Below are 23905 nucleotides of genomic sequence, written 5' to 3'. Positions count from 1 at the left end.
GTAATTAGTGTGTTTTAGTTATAGAACTGTAGAATCTCTTTCTTACCGTTATTCTTGTAACCTTATTGTAGCCCATTCAGGTGGGTATGTTTCATGCTTTTTTCTAAAGGAATATATTACTATTGTACAACAAGGAATTGTGTGGTTCTCCTCTTATTTTTGTTGGCCTTTATTTTCTCTTACCTCTCACCAACCCTGCATACTTCGGTAATTCACAGATCTACAATCTGCTTCCATTGTTTGCTCTGACACTTGCTCTGTGGCTCAAAATGATGTCACCATGTTTCATCTCCTGCGACAATACGGGACAGAAAATAATATTCTTCATAGTGATACCAGGTGTGTTCCAGGTGCTGCAGTGATGTTGACATTCTGTTTAACTTTTGCTCCTCCGTCAGATTATAGAGAACTCACTGCGCACAGATTTTCCGGAACTTCAGATGCTCTGTCAAGGTAGCATGAGTGGTACCATGACTAATGCCCAACATGAGCCAAATGTCTTCCACCAACTGCTGTCGGTCAGTTCTGATGGCAGCATCCCGGCAGCAATGACAGAAGAGGTAATGACATGATAAGCGTGTCCTGGTCGACTGCTGTCTTTCAATGACACCCGACCTTCTTGAAATCGTTTATTCCACTCAAACACACATGCATGTGACATACTGTGTTTGCCATACACAGCAGATATTTGGGCATGAATTTCACTTCCTGACACTCCTTTCGCAGTCAAAAATGCACTACACCTCGCTGTTTGTCTTTCCTGGCCTCCATAGTGATGTCAGATGCACACACGACTCGCTGACCTCACTTTGAGCATGTCTAACAGACAAATGGCACAGAGGTGAACGTTTGCACTGTTCCTTCCTGATTCCCAATAGAGGGCACTTCTATACACATACCTACTTGCATTACCAACTTCTGCACCATGCTCATTATATAGTCTGTCTCGTTTTCATTTGACTGCTCTTACACACACACAGTCGAGTCTGCATAAGTCATCATAGGTATAACTCGACACCATCAGTTAAGTAGTCAGTTTACTGTGGTCCCGGCCAACTTACATAGACATTAATGTTAAACTCTGGTTTACTCGACACCACTGGTTAAACTAACATACTTTTTCTGTCCCACACTCGTTTAGATGTCCGATAAGTCGACTTCCCCTTCTGAAAAAAATGAGTTCACACCGCACAGTGCAATGTGAACTCATTTTTTTCAGGAGGAGAGTTGACTTATTTATTAATATATACATAATAAAAATGCCTTAATATTTTGTGTATTTTTATATATAAAATAATAAGAGATAAAGAAAACTATACAATCTATATCTGCATCACAGCAAAATTCGATTTTGCATTTTCTCACATCGTGTGTTATTTGTAGCACCCGTTCCACATTTCTGTTAGAAATGTGTGTCTGAAAGCTAACACCGCTTACACTGAAAGAAAAACACGAACTTGTGTCTGAATTTAAATGTAAGAACACTTCTCAAGCCAAATTTGCAAAACAAAAAAAATCTTTAAAAAGAACATTGGTGGGAATCCCGGAGAAGAAAGAGGAAATTAAGAAGCTTTTTCTTGGGTTTTTGTTGTGGCTGTCTCAAAAACGCCAGAGAAAGTCAACATACAAAGATGTCGAAGATGCTCTGGTACATTGGCTAAAGCAAATTCGTTCATCGAATCTTCCTGTTTCAGGACTGATACCGAAACAAAATTGCTGGGGTTCTTGGAATAGAAACCAACTTTAGTGCCAGTGATGGCTGGTCAGAAAGGCACATTGCACTACTGTATTTTCCTAATTGTAGTATTGCGGTTTTTATCAACTTCACTTTAGTCGTCACATCGGATAACTCGACATATTTTCACTTCCCCTCGGGATGTCGACTTATGCGGACTCGACTGTATATATAAAATAAACTTTAAGCTATAACCAGGCTGAAAATAAGTATCTCAAAAAATTGTCACATCATTTCAAATATTTTTAATTGATTTCTTTATTGCAAAATGATGACTGACTGATGATTTATCTCCCTCAATGAATTTTTATATATTCTGTAAACAAAATTAAGAGACATTAGGGAATAAATTATCAAAAATTAAACTTAATACAATACCTATTTCCACTCATGCATGTTGGAAGATATCTCCGAGGAAACCATAAAGCAAAAGCTGCCATCATTAACCAGAGAATGGCAACTTCGTCCAGTAACTGCCCGACAAGGCTGAGTGTCGCATGGAAATAAATGGACGACAGGCCGACAATCAATAGCAGGGCCCAGACAAGATATATTCCGGGAGTGACCACTTTGGCATATTGATGAAATAGTCGAGTCAAAAGAGGTGGAAATAGTAAGAACAGCACATTACTAATCTGAAATAATAATAATTTATAAAAATTAATTCATAAAAATGTTTCTTGTAAATTATTCAACCAATTTTGCAAACTTAGGCATAAAATTTCAAATCATTTTATATTTACAACGTTAAGTTTTGAGAACTGTTCAGAGAATCAAGTAACCATACCTAAGGTTTAAGATTTTGAAAATTTTATATAAAAACTATATTTAAAAATAACCTATCATGATAACTATATATTCTATCAATTATCTATTCACATATTGATAATGGACTTGCACACTAGACATTAAGAAAGTATAAAAATATTCCAAAATAGGTTTCATTCAGTAAAAATCGGAATCTTTCAATTCTTTCCCTAACAAGTCAATCAACTGACCGAAAGCATTAGATGGTTTAATAAAAAGACTGCATATTAATTTAAAAGGTTTTTGAGATTTGGTTGTTTGTATGTCAGTTAGAGAAGAGTGTAACTGTATGCATTTCAGACATGTCCCTCGTCGGGACATGTCCAAAATGCATATCCTCAGAATGCATCCATCTTAATTGTATTCTTGTATGATTCATTCTCTCAAGAAATTTAATGCTTACTTATAACAAGATAAAATATTTATAAATTAAACTAAGTGTGTTTGTAAAGAATGTTCCAATATCACATACTATGGATGCATATTAGCTTATCAGTAAATTCCTGTCTCTGACCATTGGAAGAATTTGAATGCTGCATTTAATTTTGTCTAGCGTATTTCGGTCATTCGTAATTTTATCTGAAAACGAGCAAAAAAACTGAAAATTTGTCAGCTGTGAGATAAGGTCTTCAATCAAGTTTCTAAATGCTCATGATGTTTGTTGTTTAAAATTCATCATCAAATTTATGATATGCACAGTGAAAATGCCATAAGCAACAGAACGGAAAGATGAGATGCTGATGTAGACAGTTCAATTCTGGAAAATAAAATCTTGGAATTTTGTTTACTTTGACTGACTGACAACTTAAAATACGAGGTGCATTTGTAAAGTAACATTTTATTATTATAAAGTTTTAATTATAACATTTAGCCAATGACGACCTAAAAAAGTTAATATTTATGACAAATTATACTTATTAAATTTTTTTGATATACAATCTAAAAATACATTCATTTAACATAAGATGATTAGTCTGTGTGTTTTGAAATGTTAAAATATCCTAAATTCTGTTTAAATTTCTGCTTCTTAAAAATCAAAATAGGAATAAATTACTGTAATAATTGGTTTTCACAGTATTTTTTGAGAATTGTAGTAGTTGTTTTTCTAGTTACCTTTTTATATATATATTTAAAACTTGACCTGATGAAGAATAAAAGAATATAACTCTAAAAAACTAAAATGCAGTTTTCTATAGTTTTTGAATTTTTATATTTATAGCTTCAAGCTATAAATATAAAATTTGAAAAACAAATGATATATATATTTTATTTAAAAACGTAAATTCTTAGTTATTTAAATTTTCACTACATTAGAAAAAAATTAGACAGAGAAAACAAACTTATCACATAAATGCCCATTACCTTTTAATAGATTGATTTTTTACAGTAATAAAGACACAAACACAAAGACCAGTTAAAATCCCAACAGACTTTATTCATACAAACATTTTCATCTATTTAAAAACATGTACACTACATTTAATGTAGAACCAAAGAAAACTCATTAAATTATTGTATAATTTTTCATATCCCAGTGAAAAATATGAAATTGTTTTACAGTGCATTTATAGAGCTTCTGCTAGTGGAAAGTTTTTAAATTGAATTCTATTCTGCATTTGATGTAGTTTACCTGATGATGTCTGTTTTTAAATGGAGGAAAACATTTGTAGGAATTCTTCATATGTTAGAATTATTTGTAAATTGAACGTTTTAGATTTATTTATATAAATGTTAACTGTTGGCGTACGAAGGAAGAGGGAGGAAAACTCAATATACTCTCGTGTAATGTTTTGGATGTAACAGATTTCTTAAAATAAATTTTCAAGGTCTAAATAAATATACTGGTAGAAAATTTAAAGAATAAAAACTAATCTTTTGGTTTTATTTGAATAACAGCTGCAGCTACTATTTTACACTATATTTTCTTTGCAGTTATTATTTGAGGACAATTATTATTCAAATAAAACTGGTATATTAACTTCATTTGAAAAAAAGTATATATTCCATTTGTATAAACAGCTGTTATTCAAGAAACCAGCTGCATTTAAAAAATTATTTATAGGAATAATGGCACAGCACCATCATTTAAAGATGTTTTGAACTTTGATATTTTTTATTATGATGTGTAAAATGTTAAAAGTTCTTTTCGTGAAGGGAGAAAAACATTTGTATTAGACCTTTATTTATATTATGAAGAAAAAATTAATCACGGAGGCTGTTCGCCGAGTATTCGACTGGCTGATCACATGATTGTTAATGGTGGTTGATAACTGGGTTTTCCTTCATTCAGAAACTTACAAATGCAACAACTGTGAAAGGATAAGTGAGCTCAATAATGGGCATTTTATATAAAATACACCTCTGAAACTCAGATCCCTTGTTATCTCCTACAGACCTGATAATGCCTCACCAACTACCAGAAGGGGTGTCACGCAATCATTTTTTTCAACACCGTAAGTGAGGCAACCTGTTATTCTTACATGCCATTGAGAAAGGAATTGTCTTTATATATATATTAATTTGTTTTTAAACATTAAACTGCTGCTTAGTCATTTATTAATACTAAAATTTTATACTTTAATTTTAAAGATATTCATACATGTTATTCAAATCAATATAAAAAATATGCAGTAACTCAAGAATGGAAAATAAGAATAAAATCAAACATTCCTTAGTACTGAATCTAACTTCAAGAATAATGTTTGTTATATAAAATTATTATTATTATGTTGCAAATGTCGTGCTCGGCTGATATTGGTGCCAAGTGCTATGCCAGACTAAAATCAAAGCATAGCTACCCAAACAAGTGTAACATTAAGCTGTGTTATTGGTATTTGTGTCAGCATCTAGAAACTTCCTGACAATGTGACATGCGTTCAATATTGCAGCTTTCTGTCGTCCCATGTATATGTTTTTATTAAAGTTTAATGTTTCTAGACTTGTGGTTTCACACCAGTAGAAGAGAGGACAAGAGGTACTGTACAATAAATACCTTATCCATTCTCCACATCTGTCTTGTTTCTTGAGTGAGTTGGACTGTACTTGTTGATTTTTTCAGTGTGAGCAATTTTTACATTATGATTGTTTGAAACAGATGTCTATTATATAAGTGATCTTACTGCATTTTGTTGACAAGGGTGATGTCAGGTCTATTGTGATGAATTGTTTTATCTGTGATTATGGCTCTGTTGTAGTATATTTTGTGTGTCGTTTTCTAATACTGCCTGTGGAGTATATTTATGGTATGGTACCTGGGTGTTTAATAATATGCCTGTGTGAAAGCTCTTGGTGTATTATATTTGCTACTTGATTATGCCTCTGTAAATAGTCTGTGCTAAGAGCTTGCAATCAGAAGTTATATGCTGTATTGTTTTTAGCAAAATGTGGCATTTTTTTCAAGAGTCATTTGTTAATGATGTATCCTTCAGTATGACCTGATCTTGAATGGCAATCAAACTCCTCAGTCTCTCCAAACAGCCCCTAGTCAGCCAGCAGTTGTCAACATAGTCTTGAGCTAAGTCATAGGCATGTCTGCCATGAAGTGCTTTTTGGACTCATGTGCTTAGTGGTGTCTATTTGTTGAGCTATGTCCAGGTTCTCAGAGTGTAAATTTAAAAGTGTGTGGTTACTGTCTGCCAGAAAAACATTACAGGTTTATGTAATCTTGATATTTCTTGTTTTTTGTGGAAAAACTCCCACAGTGTCAGAATTTGTTTGTAGTGCAGGTTAACTATATTAGTCAGTTCACAGCCACCTTTAAGTGGAAGACTTAGTTTTTCTACAAATGATATTGTTAATGCTTAGTAAGTGTTGTTCTTGTTTTCCTTTGGAATTACTCCAGATCTGTACATGTTCAATGTATAACACCAAAAGACCAAGTAAGTACAGGAACGACATATGTATTAATAGCTTTAATAGTGTGTTTTGCGTTTAGGTGTGTTCTTAGTACTGCATGTAATCTGTTCTGCTATTTGAGTGTTAACTTTTGTTTTATATGTGCAGGTTTTGTATGTTTGGCTTGTTGGAATCCTAAATATTTCTAAAACATACACTCTTCCATGGATTTGATAATACAGTAGAGAGTCGTTAATTGGAACGCCGGTAATCGGAATCGCCAGTAATCGGAACAATTTTCAGTCGGACTGTGTCGTGCTGAATCGAACATTTTTGATACTAAATTTACTTCTAAAGTATAATTTTTTTTGTTTTTATATTTTTTAATATATTTATTTTGTTTGTACAAAATGCAGAAATAATTTTTAACGATACGATAGCCTCGATTATTATTATAAAAATTTTCGTTAGGCTTAAAATCGACGAAAATTCAACACGAAGTGACACGCAATGGAGAAAAATTTGAACATCGGACAGGTTAATGTATTTTTTCGTACATAATGGGTAATCAGAACAAATGACTAATCGGAACAACCCATCCCCAATTGATTCCGATTTTCGACTCTGTACTGTATCTCCACTTCTGAGTACAAAGTCTCCATTCTTCAGAACTCCTTTTTCAATATGGAGTGTTTTGCATTTGTCTAGACCAAATTCCATTTGTATGTCCTTGGTGTATGTGTATATAGTTTCTAGGAGGCGATGAAGCTGATTCTGTGTGAATGCATAAAGCTTGATACCATTTGTGTGCATGAGGTGTTATAATGTGAACAGTGTTATTTTGTTGTATCTGATATTGTAACCATATTGTGTTTTGTTCAATGTGTAGAATGCCCCTGTAGAGCGAGGTCTGCAGGGCTAGACAAAGAAAAAAATGACAAACAAGTCGGCTTAACAAGTATTTGGCATTTAATTAAGTTCAGTTTTTAATACAATAGCAATAATTACATACAATGCAGACTATCACAAAATTGACAAGGGGGCTCGTGATATACAAGTATATAATCAAATGCCACACACGTTTACACGCTTCCTCTCTTTCCTTCCTCGGATTTCAGGAAGGTTCACGACAAGTGTTAAAATGGGGCAACAAATAGCGCATAACAAAGAGAAAAAGAAAACTTAAAAACTAAAATTACTCACGACAATTTTACACCGCGTACAGATAATTGAAAAAAAACTAATCTGTTTGGACAAGTCCTCCACCAGTCGTTTATCTCTTGACTAAGTTGTATTCCACTGTTACGTTGTCCTCGATTGAGTGCAAACAGATTTTCCGATCTCGTCTTCTTTCCGTTCTCGGACCTCTCGTACTCGGCGCCTCGATCTCGTGTCTACACGTGGCCTGCACACCGCAACCAAAAGCCAAAAAAAGGTCCCTTACACGTGGGTCCTGACCTTTTATACAGTACCAGCCGGATAACCTCCTCACGTGACCTCTACTGGCCAATCACGCTGCCAACATGAGGTGAGTTAGGGAAAATGACACCACGAACAAAAACGAAGGGGTAAAGGGAAAAACCGAAACGAAAAAGAATATAGTCGCGAAGCACTACAAATGTGTTAGATCAGGGATGGGCAACCCGTGGCCCACATTAATATTTGTTGCAGCCCACGTGGTATAAAATATGAATAAATATATCAATTTCCTAGGTTAAGGAAGTATGCAGCAAAAGTTCAAATGTTATTTTCTACATCTTTGTAAGTGAATAGTTTTTCTAAAATGAATTTAGTAAAAATTAAAACAAGAAACTGGCTAACAGACACATCGAAACTAATTTATAACTAGCTGTGACTAATATTTAACCAAATATTTCTGATGTATTACATTTATATCAGTTCCAGAAGCTAAATTAAGTATACCTATGCTAATTTATAATTATATATGAATAAATAATTGTGATTTACCAGCATTTTTTTCCTCTTTTCTCTTGTATGCAACCCATGTCAGTTCAAAAGTTTTGAAATATGGCCCTTACATAGAAAAGGGTTGCCCACCCTTGTGTTAGATAAAGGGTTAAGTGCAAGGCAGAACAAAAGAGGACTCAAGGAATCTTCTTGAAAAATTCCTTGCTTTATGTATATTTGATTTGTTTTTTATGTGAGTGTTATGGAGATTAATTTGTAATGTTTGCCAGTAAAGCATGAAAACTAATGAACCAAGAAAACTAATGAGTGGAGATGAATTTTTAGATGCAAAGTGTGTGCAGCAGCCAATTGCATGAGATACTATCAAATGATTTCCTGTAATCAATATATGCCATGAGTATGTATGTTTGTGTTGCTTATGAACTTGCAGTAAGATAACAAAATCAACAAGTAGTTGTCTTTGCAACCTTTGTAATTTCTGTGGCAGCCTTTATGTTGTTCTGTAAGAATATTGTGTTCATCAATATGATTTGTGGGATTGCGAAGATCCGTGGTGTTAAAATTCGCAAATGTAGGTGAGTTTGATTACCACAAAAGGAGGAGGCGAGCAAGAAATACACTTAAAACTAACTTTATGTACAAAAATTATATACAATGTCAATGTCTCCATGAAGTTGGCACATACGTAGCACGTGGCGGTTCACACAAAAAGCCCTTTGGCAAGAAGACAAAGAGTTGAACAAATCCAATCGGCCCCCAAAAAAATTATTTGCTCCGTGAGATTATAAACCAGCAACCGATTCACTTATCTGAATATTATATCGTACTTCAAAATTCCTCCCTCAGATGGGAACAGATTACCAAAACCAGGAATTTCCTCACACACACAAAGGGAAGGAAGCCGGTTTACCCCTATGCATACAGTACTCGTGAAAGACACCTTTTTCCCTCGAACACCAGGAACCAGAATCTCCCGTTGCTGGTCCCTCACACCCTATATAGCCCCCACTGCCAACACAGTGCTGCCATACAAATAATGCCCAAAAAGTAGCAAATATATATATATATATAAAATATTTTACAATTTTAAATACGTCGTGCACACAGGAATAAAAAAATGACAACTTACAATATTCTATCTTCTCTTTGAAACCGTGTTTGATGAATTTGTTGGACTATGAACCCAAAGTTGAGTTTTAAAATAAACACTTGGCTAAACAGTAAGATAAACAGTAATATGAATAGTAAAAAACCAAAGAACTTAAATATAGATATAAAATATATCAGCTTTCCATATATAAAAGGATTATATGAAGACATCAACAAAGATCTACAAAAAATAAACAAAGCTGGTTCCGAAATATGAAAAACTAAAACATAGATTAAGACCCATGAAATCCAACAGAGAAGCAGAGAAAAAAGAAGAAACAAGGAATGTAGTATATAGGATACCGTGCACCTGTAATACAGCTAATTTCTATATAGGAGAGACCAAACGCAAACTAGGCATAAAATTAAAAGAACACATTGCAGACCTCAAATACAATAGACTGAACTCTGTTTTTCACGATCACTGTTTATTTAATGGCTGCAACATAGACAAAAATAATGTTCAAATCCTATACAAAGAAAAAAAACATGAAAATTCAAAGAAAGTGTTTCAATCCTAACAGCTAAAAATTGCATCAATAAAAATCTAAGTGTAAAAATAAATGAAAACTGGCTGAAAATATTATAAAACACACAGTATATATTAATATCGATTGTAATTGTTGTAAGAAATTACATTGTTGTTACCATCTATAATACCTCTGTAAATATGCAAATTAGTACTAAGCTACAGTGCAGTAAGTGAGACGGAAACAGCCATAAGACGTTAATGAAAAGAAATTTTTATGTGCTTGTGAAAAATCACTTATGATTTTCCGAAATATAAACACAACCATGGTCTACATCTTCTAGATATTGTGATAATTGGATATCGTGGAATAGGCAAAAGATTATGTACAACAGGTAATCTACTTCCTGTTAATGTTTTTTGAGATTTTTTTCTAAAAATTTTTAAACAATTTTAAAAAATTTTTATTGTGTACAGCTTTTATTCTTATACATTGTTTTTATACCAGATATAAATACTAGTGTAAAAGGGTATTACTCCGTACTAGTACGGAGTATTACTCCTACTAGTGTAAAATTACTCCGCTTATTGTAAAAGTAGGATGCATGTGTCGATTGAATTTAAACCTTGTACGCATAGCAGATTGAATATGATAATGGTAAGAACTATACCTTGTTTTAATTCAGTTTGTCAAATACTCAATGTAATATTTTAATTATTGTATTGTTTAGTTGACTGATGAGGGGCTCTATGCCCGAAATGTGCAAATGGCACGTATCAACTAAATAAAGATGGAAATAAAGCCAAGTGTTTATTTTAAAACTCAACTTTGGGTTCATAGTCCAACTTACAATATTGATATTGAAGACAATCAGAACAATCAGAACATAGATGAGAAAATAAAAAATAAAATAAGGTAACCCGACAATATACAAGAACAACACAGATTGTATATTTTGTTTGCAGTACAAGAGGTAAGAATCTTGTGAAGTTTAAGACATGTAATTGATCTGTACTGTGCAAGGTCTTTAGTGGTGGTGTTTTTTTGGCTTCATGTAATGTCTTGCGTGAGAAAAACTGACATTGGATTGTTGATTGATGATGATATGACTTAAATGTTTATCTAGTTCCAAATGCAGGAATGTGAATTTTTTTTACCAGAAATTGTGAGTGTTGTCTACCCCAGGTGTTATCCAGTTGTGTGCTTTCTGCATTGTGTATGTATTTCAACACAATGCATACTAGGTGTGTCCTGCATGTCTTTGCTCTCCTCTGATCCAGTCTGCTTCAGCAATGTGCACGACAGCAATAGACCAATAATTTGTGAGTTGTCTTCAGTTGGCATGCCATTATGATGGGAATCAGTGGATTCAGTATTAATTTGCTTGTAGAAGAGTTTTTCATTGTTTATAGATACTTTATTTTGTAGTTTTCATACAGAACAAATTCTGTATTGTTTGAGTCACCATGCTTTGGCTGCAAATTTTTCTTTCAGTGTATCAATGTATTCTGCAATGTAGACATTGTGTTGTTTGTGCTTGGTGTGTGTTTTCATTTTCTTGAAATTTTTTTTAATTGTTTCATTAATTTAAGTGTTGTTTTGTTATTGGCATATTATGTCAGTCTCCCAGCTGCTGTCTAATATTGCTCATTTGTGTTTCTATTCTTCTTTGCCATGCAGGCTTCTGAAGGGTTTTTGATTTGTGCTTCTGTCTGTGGATGCAGTTTTAGTACATGGTAGGTCACTGTTGTGATTGTACCAGCATAGACTAATGTGTGGATTGCTGAGAGTGTAGAAATACAATAATGATGATAATGGTAATAAGTGTGCCTGATAATCTAACGCTTCTCCCACACCAGGTTGTATAAACTTAAATACCTTCTAAAACCAATAACCAGCGTGAAATATTTTCCAAAATGGCGAACGTTTTCGCTGCCCCTCCTGGCTCTTCTTCAGGCCAATTCTTTTTGCTGGAACTGGATTCGATAATCGAACAGCGTAAATAAATGGAACTTGTTCCGTTTTTTTAAAATTTCGAGAACGTGCGGCAACCGCGTGCCGTTCTAAACATTTAAATTTCTTTTATTCCGTTGGGAAAACGATGCGCGCATCATATGATAATTAGGTGTGACGTTTACCGATTTACGACCTTTCTTCCAATAAAAATTGCCAAGCAGTGGATAGATTCATTTCTTCTTTGAAATTGATGCATGTTGTTGTGCGATCAGCCTTGTAAATTTCTCTCTCTTCCAAAGTTCTCAGATGTTCTTGATGTTAGGTGGTGCGAATCACTTTTGCCTCATTAAAGATCGGTGTTATATCCGGGTTTGCTGCATACGTGGACAATGCCGTTGTGTATTTATGGCGGGTAATGTCGGATTTATGCTCCTTTATTCTAGTGCATAGTGGGCGTTTAGTGGACCCTATGTACAGTAATTGTTTCTGCCATCTGTCATCCTGTAAAGGGATACTATATACTCCGGGAAGTCTATACGAGTTATGTGCGTCTTTTCCGTTTCTCAATAGGCTGTATATGGAAGGGTTTCTCCGATAAGCAATTTTAATTCCCTTTTTCTTCGCAATTGCATTGTATATTGTTTTAAGGTGTGGGTTGTATGTCACCGGGATCCTTTCTGTGTTTTCTTCTCTGGCATCATTTTTCACTACGCTTTCTTGATTCGTTATACTGCTCATATGGAGGTGCCGGTTATATAACTTTTTTACGATGTTACTGTAACTGTGTTCTCTTGCTATTTTATTGATAAACACTAATTTCTGTTGTAGAGCCTTGTTTGTGGAAGAGTGTGTGTAGGCTCTTTCTACTAAAGCCCTAAATGCAGCTATTTTATAGGAGTAGGGGTCACAGGAGTTGAAGGGAATGTACGATGGTATAGTCGTGGGTTTTCTATAGACTCCAGTTTGTACTATCCTTTTTTCAATCCTTATTTCGATATCCAAGAAGTGGATTATTTCAGGACTGTGCTGCTCCATTTCCAGTTGTAGGCCATAGGGGTTGTCGTTCATGGCCGTTTCAAACTGCTTTAGGTCCAGCATTGATTTCCAGAGGATAATGATGTCATCTATGTACCTTCCATATAAAATTATGTTTGAGAGAAACGGTAACAATGTTTTGGCTTCCAATGCTCTAATTACCATTTCACATAGGTCCCCGGATAGCAGACTTCCCATGAGTACGCCCCTCTCTTGTGCATAAGCTTTTCCTTTGAATTGAAATACTGAACTATAAGATGCCAGAGAAGAAAACACAGAAAAGATCCCGGTGACATACAACCCACACCTTAAAACAATATACAACGCAATTGCGAAGAAAAAGGGAATTAAAATTGCTTATCGGAGAAACCCTTCCATATACAGCCTATTGAAAAACGGAAAAGACGCACATAACCCGTATAGACTTCCCGGAGTATATAGTATCCCTTTACAGGATGACAGAAACAATTACTGTACATAGGGTCCACTAAACGCCCACTATGCACTAGAATAAAGGAGCATAAATCCGACATTACCCGCCATAAATACACAACGGCATTGTCCACGTATGCAGCAAACCCGGATATAACACCGATCTTTAATGAGGCAAAAGTGATCCGCACCACCCAACATCAAGAACATCTGAGAACTTTGGAAGAGAGAGAAATTTACAAGGCCGATCGCACAACAACATGCATCAGTTTCAAAGAAGAAATGAATCTATCCACTGCTTGGCAATTTTTATTGGAAGAAAGGTCGTAAATCGGTAAACGTCACACCTAATTATCATATGATGCGCACATCGTTTTCCCAACGGAATAAAAGAAATTTAAATGTTTAGAACGGCACGCGGTTGCCGCACGTTCTCGAAATTTTAAAAAAACGGAACAAGTTCCATTTATTTATGCTGTTCGATTATCGAATCCAGTTCCAGCAAAAAGAATTGGCCTGAAGAAGAGCCCAGGAGGGGCAGCGAAAACGTTCGCCATTTTGGAAAATATTTCACGCTGGTTATCAGGCACTTAAATACCTTCTAAAACTGATAATGTAGTGTTTTCCCTACTAATGTAGAAGTGTTGATTCTGGGAATGTGTGGCTGTTGTGCTGGATCAGTACCTTTAAATTTAGTGAGTGTTTCTTTAAAAAAAAACAAGAGAAGGAGTATGGATTAAACCTGAATCTATTTCAGGCAGTGAAGAAGTATTGATATTGTCAGCATCAGTGAAAATAAATAGTGGTGGTAGGAACAGTATTGTCAATGCATTGTGTATTGATGATCCTGATGGATAATATGATTGTTGTTGATGTTGGGAGTATTTGTTGGTTGTGTAATTGTTCTGCAATTTGTTGTTTGATATGTTCTACTGTTGTTTGTAGTATAAGGTTGTCATGCATAATTATTCTTTTCTATAAACATCCCTTTGTACAATGACTGAGATGAGGATAATGTTGTGAAAACAAATGGGGTAACTGTACTGTAAGGCGTGGTTTACCTGTCTTAGAGGCTGGATTTCCTCAGTATTATCAAAATTACACTGATTTCCCAAAACTGGTGTGTCCATTGCAATAGCCATACTCAGACCAGTGCTGCTTTCACCACTGTTGGCCAAGGGAGACTAGCACATTTTTCGAACATTAGCCTCTGCCCAACTCACAAATGCAGACATAGTTAACCTGAGTGATATCTGAGCTGGTATTACACTTGGATCATGTTTTCACCATGGTTCTAACCATGGTGAAAACATGATCCAAGTGTACTAATCCAAGTGTACATGATCCAAGTGTACTAATGATCCAACTCCACAGATGTGGGTTCAGTCACTCTTGGCTTCATTCCTCCCCACAGTCCTCACTGGCATGGGTGACTCTACAGGAGCAGATGCTCCAGTTGGCATAGCTCTGTAGTTCATCAGAATACTGAGCTCTCTGACCACAGCAAGGTGGTGACAGGCGAGAGAGTTAATAATAACAACTCTCCTGTGGTCACCACCTGATCGTGGTGGGAGAGCCCAGTAATTTTACTAATCCTTAGAGCAATGCAGGCTGGAGCACAAGCTCCTGGAAAGGCCACCCATATCAGTAGGGTCTATGGGGTAAAATGAAGCTAAGAGTGACCACACCCACATTCTGTGGAGATATTTATCATGGTAGTAACCAGATCTAAGTATAATACCGGCTCGTACGTTGCCCGGGTCAACAAGATCCGCATTCGTGGGTTAGGCAGAGGCTCACATTCGAGAAATAGGCCGCAGTCTCCCTTGGTTACTGGTAGCAAAAGCAGCACCAGCCCAAGAGCCACCACAAACTAGCACTTTGCGAGAGCAAAATGCTAGCAAACGTGCCCTAGCACAACCGATGACGTCAAAGGCTCCGCCCCTCTCTTCTTGCTCACGTGGTTTTTCCTTTGCTAGAGCAGCGATACGAGAGTACTCTTGCTGTTCACAGAATTCAACAACGAGAGCATTACGCTAGCAAGAGAGAGCAGTGGAAAATGGATGACTACATAAACATGCCACAAGTCGAAAAAGAAATAATAGAATTTTATCGATGTACGTAAATTACATGATTAATACATTCAGTATTGAAAAGAAAATGGTATAAACGTTGTATATTAAAATAGTTATTTATAAATAGGCTTAAGCCTAGTTAGGCTTAACTAATAGGCATATTTTTCCCATGCTGTTTCAAAGTTCGGAACGAAAACTGACAGATAGGTTCCGTCAGTTATAATAACTGACGGAACGAAAACTGACAAGTATAGGTTACAATAAAATCTTTGTTCTATAGCCAATCCACATCTGGATTCCACGTCATGTGGACTAGTTACGCGAGCAAATGTTGTGTAGTTTGCGGCTGCTTCGTGCTCGAGTAGCTTACCTAGCAAAAATGGCCCATAGCATCATGGGAAAAAAGGCGGGGCTTAGGAGGGCAACCGAGAGTACGCTAGCTCTCACTTCCTGTAGTTTGCGGCAGCTCCAAGCATGGCTACTGCAATACCCTCAACAGATGTGAGGAACCAACATAGCCTTGGTGTTTCTGTGGCAATGCATCCACAGACCACAAAGGCTGGAAAACCACACCAACGGATGAAATGGACAATAGAAATGAACAAGTTTATCATCCGTACTTACTACACCATCACAAAACTCGAAACAAACACGACAGCATACAGACAACAACTATACCATAGATTCACACAACAATATCCTCACCTCACTGTGACCGAACAAAGGGTTGTTGATCAAAAAAGAATAATTATACACAACAACCTTATCCACAAACAACACTTGAACTTATCAAACAACAGGTTGCTGATCAAATATATCAATAGACAGAAACATTTAACATTAACGAAGATAACGTAACCTGTCAGGATAATCCAGCAACAAGCATTGATAACAACACACATACAACAACTACCACTAATGATACTACAGCTACTTCCTCATCCATCACTGATAACATAGCCATAGGTTTAGTTAATATGCTTTCACTTATATTTCATGAAATACTCACTAAATACACAGGTACAGATCCCACACAAAGACCACGAATACTAAAAATCAACATGTCAAAGGTAGTAGGAAAAACACTAAATTATGTAAATACTCACAATATAATTATAATTAAATATAGCTTTGTAAAGAAACATACATAAAAATAACATTGAATATCCTTTACTTTTTAAATCTTAAAACAATCCACTTAGTCAAATGGCTCACTACTAGTGACTAATGGATAGAATCATTGGAAGTGTTGTATGATGTTTTGGACTGTAGCATCCACTAGCTAAACCATGAGAGGTTGGTGGTCTGTAAAGTGCATGCACAAATGCTTGTAATCTGGCTGCTTTACGCGATTCAAATATTTTTGCTATGGAAGCCGTCCCGTATTTGACAATACCGTAATTCCATTGGTAATATGCATATATGAATTTATATTTGAATATACAATAGCAATCTTATTATTTTTTCACATGTAGTATAGAAATTTGTAATAAGATACATAATGCGGTTATAATAAAATATTAATTTTAATTAATTCAAAGTGTATTAAAATATGAAAATAATTGCACAACATGTATTTATATTTTAGAAAATACAAGGGAAGTGGTGCTTCCACAGCTTTCATGGACCAATCTAAATTTCCCAACTATTATTAATATAGCTAAAATATCAAGAAAAGAATTTTTCCTCTAAAATTAAGTTATCATAGAAATTATCTTATCTGATACCAATTGCAGATTTGGTTTTAGACATATTAATTTCAAGATTTATGGCAATATCAATGCAAGTATACCCCGGGTTACGTTGTTTCGAGTTAAGTCGTTCTCAATTGTATGTCGTTTGTCAAAAAATATATATATATATATATATGAAAAAATAAAAATCAAATTTAAATCACTTTATTCGACTTTAAGTCTTTCCGCCACAAATATTAAAGTCGTAATATCACTAGAAAAGCATTAGAAGCACATAAAATCATGTTACTATACAATAAATAAGAATAAAAGTATATAAAATCATATTAAAATATGCACATTTACAGTAAATGTTAATACTACACAGTACATCAGGGGTCCCCAACCTTTTTGTACCTAAGAGCACATTCTAGAATACCGGCTGGACGACGGGCACCATTTATTTTTTCAAGGTGAATTTATATTTGGACATAGTTAACAGCGCCGGATTAAGCCTCTAGCGGGCCCTAGACAAAATTTAAATTGGGGCCCCATTTAAATAAGTTGCTTCTAAACAAATCTTATATAATGTGACATTAGCATGGGTGACACCCGGTGCGGATATCGTGGTGTCACCCAGGAATATTTCTAGATGGTGCGAGAGATATCGTGGCGGAGATTACTTCTCACACACGGATGGCTGTTGACCTTTTTTTTTTTTTTTTTTAGTTAACGACTGCTGAAATTTCTAGGTCACTCCAAGTTACGGGCCCTACACGTTTCCCTACTTTGATTTTATGGTATTCAGAATGGACCGATTTACTTCATTTCAGGTATGGGAAATTGAATTAGTGCAGATTTGGCGGAGGGGAAAAAGAGATCGGTCGCATTTCGCTTTGTGCTTTCATCTGTGTTGGACGCCATTTCTACTTTTGAATGGTTAATCATTCAAAGTGAAAAAACTTTTACATAGCATTTTATCGAAAACCGAAATATTTTTATTTTTACCGTGGTCGCACAATGGCGGGCACACGTAAAACGATTGGCGGGCGCCATGGTGCCCGCGGGCATAGGGTTGGGGACCACTGCAGTACATCATAATTCCTAGAGAATGAAATATGAAAACATCTGTGACTCTGTGTTTTTGCCTTATTTAGCAGTCTTTATTGGTAAATTTAACATAAATTAGTTTATTTTCTACTATCGCAAAATAATTTTAATAACTGTATTTGTTATTTAACTTACAAAATCATTTTATTTTATACTGTCTTAGAGCAAACCATATTAACAAATAAAGAGTCTGCCACGTACCGTAAACATCGCCAAATTGTAAACACGTACATTTACAAGTATGTACGTACTGTACACGTATTCGTAAATTTAGATAAATTTTAGTTTTTAATATAGCACAGAAAAAAAGTAATTTGTTTGTAAGCTTAAAATAGATTCTTATTAACCATATATTATTAAAAATGCATTAATAAATAAAATACAGAACTGGGAATGGTTATTTGTGGTTTAGCCTAGTGACAAGTAAATTCGACTTAAGTTGCCTCTCCCGGAACCAATTACAGACGTAACGTGAGGTATACCTGCATCTTGAAAAAAATTTTATCCTTTTTTATCATTCAATAAGATTTTAATAAATTATTTCAATAAGCCAAACACTGTTAAATATATAAACATTTCTAAGCTCAATAGTTATATTAAAGCTAAATATATGACGGATTAAATTATTTAATTATTAATAGAAGCAGAAATATAGCCCAATTTAGTCCGACATTTGTTTGACTGGTAGATAAGTTTATTATTGTTGAGTGGTTGGTCAAATAATTTTTCATAAAGAATAATTTGCTTAAATGTAAGTCAACTTTTAAAGTGGGATTAAATAAGGCCCAAAATGCATATATAGAATTTTATATATATTATATATATAATGCAATTCGACTGTCACTAATATAAAGATTTGATTTGATTATCATGAAACAATATATATATTTTTTTTGTTATTTTATTATATCTTAAGATAGAAGAAGCACGAAAAAATATCAAAACATGTTAACTTAACAAACTGGCACATGCTAGTACATTATATATATAAACTTACAACAGTAACACTTTTTAATAATTCAGTAATATTTTTTCAAACAACAAAAAAATGCTTATGCAAGAGTTGTATTAATGTACATTGTGCAATTCATATATTTGTAACAAACAGTTGCAAAATAAAAACAAAAATACTGCTAAAGAATATCAAAAACGTTAAATAAGAATATCTATATCATGTCTAGCTTTACTAAAACTAATTCCCGAGACAACAAAAACACGTGTATTTTAATTGTAAGCCGAACGGTTGCAGTATCGAATCGAGCTACTTTACTACTACTTTATTAACGGCAGCGATAAATAGCCCGATTTGGCTTATTATCGAAAGCATTGGGCTTTGAGACGTTTATAGATGTATTTTAATTGTTTAAAATTCTATTTTATTAACATATATTTTCTCAAACTACCTTCTTTCCAGATAATTCAAAAAGCTTTTACATAAAATCTAGATTTATAATAATTACAGTTTTACTTATTTTATTTATCATATAAGTGATGTAAAATAAGATTCTAAGCAAAACTTGTTCTGAATCTAGAAATACTAAAAATGTATTTATAAAAATTTGCAATTATTAAACAGATACATTTTAAAATAATTTTCATTCCAGATGTTATCCTTTTTTCTTTTATTTTCATTTCAGAAACCAGCTGCAGTGAAGCTAAATTTGAAACTATATTTGTTGGAAAATTCAAATGCAAATATCCCAGTTTATATCACTTTTTCAGATTGCAGAAAGACAATATACCAAAGTATAAGCAAAGCATATATATTTACTTGTAGATTTGATATTTATTAATTAATTTAAATAATTTTATTAGCTTATTCTGTAATGTTCATTTTTCAATCAATTCTGAATTAATAAATATAATTAAACACCGGAACACTTGCCGAGCCTACCGTAATTTAATATTCAAACATTTTCGGCCTATTTTTTATAGGCCGTCGTCATTGGTGGTTAATTATATTTGTGAGTAAACTGCCAAAGAAGGCGGAGATAGTTCTGAATTAATAATTTTATCTAATCATTAAATTAAAATTAAACTTCTGAATATATAGTACCTCTATACTTGAATAAATTTTGTGGTTTGTGAGAATTTTGTTAAGTTTCTAAGTATCTTAATCATTAAATAATAATTCAAATTTCGGAAATTTTTATTAATTTTGAACTTCTAAAATAGGACGACGATTAATTAAATTCCGTAACCGTAACAGCAAACGGTATTAGAACCGGCTTCGACGTGATAAGAGGAATATACCCGTAACTGCACGTAACACATATATATTGTATATTGCGAGTGACAAACGTTTTCGAACGAGCACGTTGCTCTTCTTTGGGTCGACTAAAAGAAAAAAGTATGTCCCGTGATAACGAGCCTAATATATTTGAATTCCATCTATAATCAAAATATCAGTTTATTAAGAACATTTCAATTTTAATAATTAAAAATTTTTTCACATTTATAAGCATTAAAAAAATTCCAAATAGTTTTATAAAATTGACACACAAAATTACAAATAAACTAATGTTTTCACAAAATAAGAATATGTAAATCTCTATCCAGTAAGATCTTAATGAAAGTTTAATTACTAAAATTAAAAGTATTTAATGGTTTGTATTATTTTCTATGAATAGTTTTGCTAACAATTTATAAGAGTCTTACATAGTAAGTTAGCCATTTTAGTTGCCACAAAGATCATCTAAATTACCATTTGAAAGATTGAAGTAACTATCTTGAATTTTGTGATAACTTTCTGCAGAGATTTGATGGGTTTTACATACAAAAAATGTATTGGAGTAAAACAAAAAGAGAAAAACAATTTACGAAAAATTTTTAATTATTACTAATCTCAAAAATATTTATCGATTCGACCAATTATAAACCCAATTTCATTTAATAACTTTAAAATTTGTACTTTGAAATTGACGTCGGACCAAAAATCACCGTACGACCAAACGACGTTAAAAGAATCTATACGAGAAAACGTGTCGTATTTTTAGGATTTTTTTTGTGCCGACGCGGTCGTCCGCCCGAATCGAGAGGGGGTCGGGTATTTTAGACTTTCGTCTCCGGTTATTTCGATTTCTCCGATCCTCTCCTGCCAAATTTCTTTCTTTTGTTCCGTCCGTTCGCTCGTATCCGAGTCTTCCATTTTCCGTAACTTCCGTAGCAATTGTTTTACAATTTTCTGGTATTCTCTCCTTTCCCATTTCATAGCCACACCACTACACTCTTTTAATCTCTTTCTATACAACAATGGAAAATTCTGATTGTATCATATTTTTAACAGTTTTGTTCTTTTTAGTTTATTACTCCGGATAGTTTTGCATAACCATCTACGAACTTTATTGTACATAATTTAACAAAGCATATTAATTAGCATTTAGAATCATTTGTTTAAAAAATATATATATATAAAAGTATATGGGTATTTTAAAATTTGACCATCAGTTATATACAATGCCATCAGAATAGATCAGAATTCTACGACGGCAAAAAGTAGAGACGTCTCGACTCGCCAAATAAGAACGGATAATTTACTTTAACAAACGTTACGCTCGAGTACAAAAACCAGGTTCTGTGTTTTAATCGAATATGTAGCTAAAAATGTATTAAGCCACAAACACACACACGCGCGCGCGCGCGTAACGTCACAGTCCTTCCCACTTTTTCGACACCAGGTAAACGTCGACGACGGAACGGAAAACTTTTCGTCTAAGACGCCGCATCCGAAACCGAGCGAAATTCGCACCCAAACCGTCCCTCGGACTCTGCGGGCACAAACGACCCGTAGTTTTCGACCGCGCCGTCTCCCCGGACGACGGCGCGATCCAAAATCGCGGGCAAGATCCGACGCCGGTCGGACGTCCGAGACAGAGCGTCGAGCGGGACGTCGGCACCCGCCGCAGGACGGTCCGAGTCCACCCGAAATAAACGAAGGTGCCCCGCTTCGAATCCGCCACCTCCGAAAGACGTCCCGTCCGAAGAGACGGCAAATTTAGATCGGAGGAAGAGGTGCCACACGATTAAAAGAACCGAAGAAAAATCCCATCGACGTCTTATTAACGCCACGTTTTTTTGATCGAACGGGCACAAGGTTACCACCGATTAATAAAAATCACGGACGGGTTTTGATTCCAAAACGGGACCGTTTTTAACTTTACCGAATATTTCCGATATTACGTCACAAGTCACTTTATCATCGCCACAGAATTTTATCGGGTAAACAAACATTGATGGATTTATTTACGGAGGCGAAACCGACATTCAACGATAAACTATCGACTCCGTATTAGTTAAGCTGAATATCGACACGAACACAAACGGACCTCGGTTATCGCCTATTAAAAGCTAATTAGTGCGACTCAGAATAAAGCATTTTTTAACGATGGGTTCTACGAAATCGACTAAATTTACCCAAACCGCGAAAATTCTGGGAAAGGTCATTATCGCGAAATCTAGACGGGAAGGTCAAACGTCGCGGTCGCGCTTTAGACCAAGACCGATTTTGACAGATCGCCATTTAAAAGACAAAACGGTCCGGAAGGGAATAGCAAAAAACAAAGCGGTGGTTTAGGCAGTGATTAAGCGACGGAGGAGGAGGAGGAAGAGAGAGAATCAAACGGAGGGACTTACCGTATTGACGAACTCCGCAATAATGGGCGATATGAGGTAATTACCTTCGCACCAATCGACGGCGGAAGTTCCTCTCCTCAGAGCCCAACTGGCCGCCATGATTTTATTGTTTAGCCGAGATTAGAAGACGACGTCGGTCACAGAAAAGAATCCGACGAAGGTCGACAGCGAAACTCGTTTCCGATGTCAAACGACGTAGTTTTTGCCTACCAGTAAATAACTAGTTGCGTCATTTCCAAATCAGCTGATTGATTATCGGGCTCACCCTGGCGACCGGACATCTCGCAAATCTCCTTCTTTCCCAATATTTGGCGTTAATGCCGTTAATTAAACTCTAAAAATACTCCCGCCCAAATTATTTCACCGGAAAACCTAACTAATTTTCTTGCTAAAGTTCTTTATTCCCCTATTTTTCTCCCCAGTTTGATTTTATTTTTTCTCATTTTCTAAATGTATCTGAAGTTTGTTATTATTCCTTCTGGTAAAATTGGCAGATTTTTCATTTTAACGGCTCTTAAGTCGACTGGCGGGCGCCGCGGCGATTTTCCAACTTTTCTCCACTTCGTGGTCCACTGTATGGGATTGGGCATGGAATCCGGGAGCTCGAGAAATCGCGGGAACCGTCCTACTCCTCTCACCCCACCCGCTTGGAATTGTAGTACCAGGCGCCACTGCACTAAATTATTTTAGTATAGCATTCTTATAATCGAGATGGGTTGATAATGATAATTTATATATTATTACATGTCCAGACTGACTGACTGACTGATTGATTCATCATCGCCCAGAGCAAATCGCCGAACCTAAAGAGACGAAATTTGGTACACAGTTAGGATGCGCAATGAGAATGCGCTCTAAGAAGGGTTATAATAAGCGCAGAGGTTAGGAGTTGAAAGTTGAAATTTAGTACACAGTAAGAGGAGTACAATGAAATGCATACATTGAGGCGATGCTATTGTTCTGGCCATAGGTATTTTTCTTTAAACTCTTTCCGCCCTGTTGGCACCAAGAAGGCCTCATTTTGTTTGCCCATTACGAGTTCGGCCAGACCCACGATGGGGCGGCCGG

The 23905-nt window shown here is 35.1% G+C and overlaps 1 protein-coding gene across 1 annotated transcript in view; it reads right to left on the bottom strand.

Annotated features, from left to right (window-relative positions):
- Positions 1-23143, bottom strand: part of bwa (alkaline ceramidase) — a 51445-nt gene extending 28302 nt beyond the window's left edge. The window contains exons 1-2 of the mRNA XM_067285870.1: positions 22838-23143; positions 2114-2370 (exon numbers count right to left, since the gene is read on the bottom strand). Of these exons, the coding sequence (XP_067141971.1) occupies positions 2114-2370; positions 22838-22936 (356 nt within the window). The 5' untranslated portion in view covers positions 22937-23143. The remainder of the gene's footprint in view (positions 1-2113; positions 2371-22837) is intronic.
- Between the last annotated feature and the right edge of the window lie 762 nt (positions 23144-23905).

The sequence above is a fragment of the Centruroides vittatus genome, unplaced genomic scaffold (genome assembly GCF_030686945.1).
Source record: "Centruroides vittatus isolate TY-2023 unplaced genomic scaffold, ASM3068694v2 scaffold_3046, whole genome shotgun sequence".
Taxonomy (NCBI): Eukaryota; Metazoa; Arthropoda; class Arachnida; order Scorpiones; family Buthidae; genus Centruroides; species Centruroides vittatus.
This window is presented reverse-complemented; position numbering and strand designations above follow the sequence as displayed.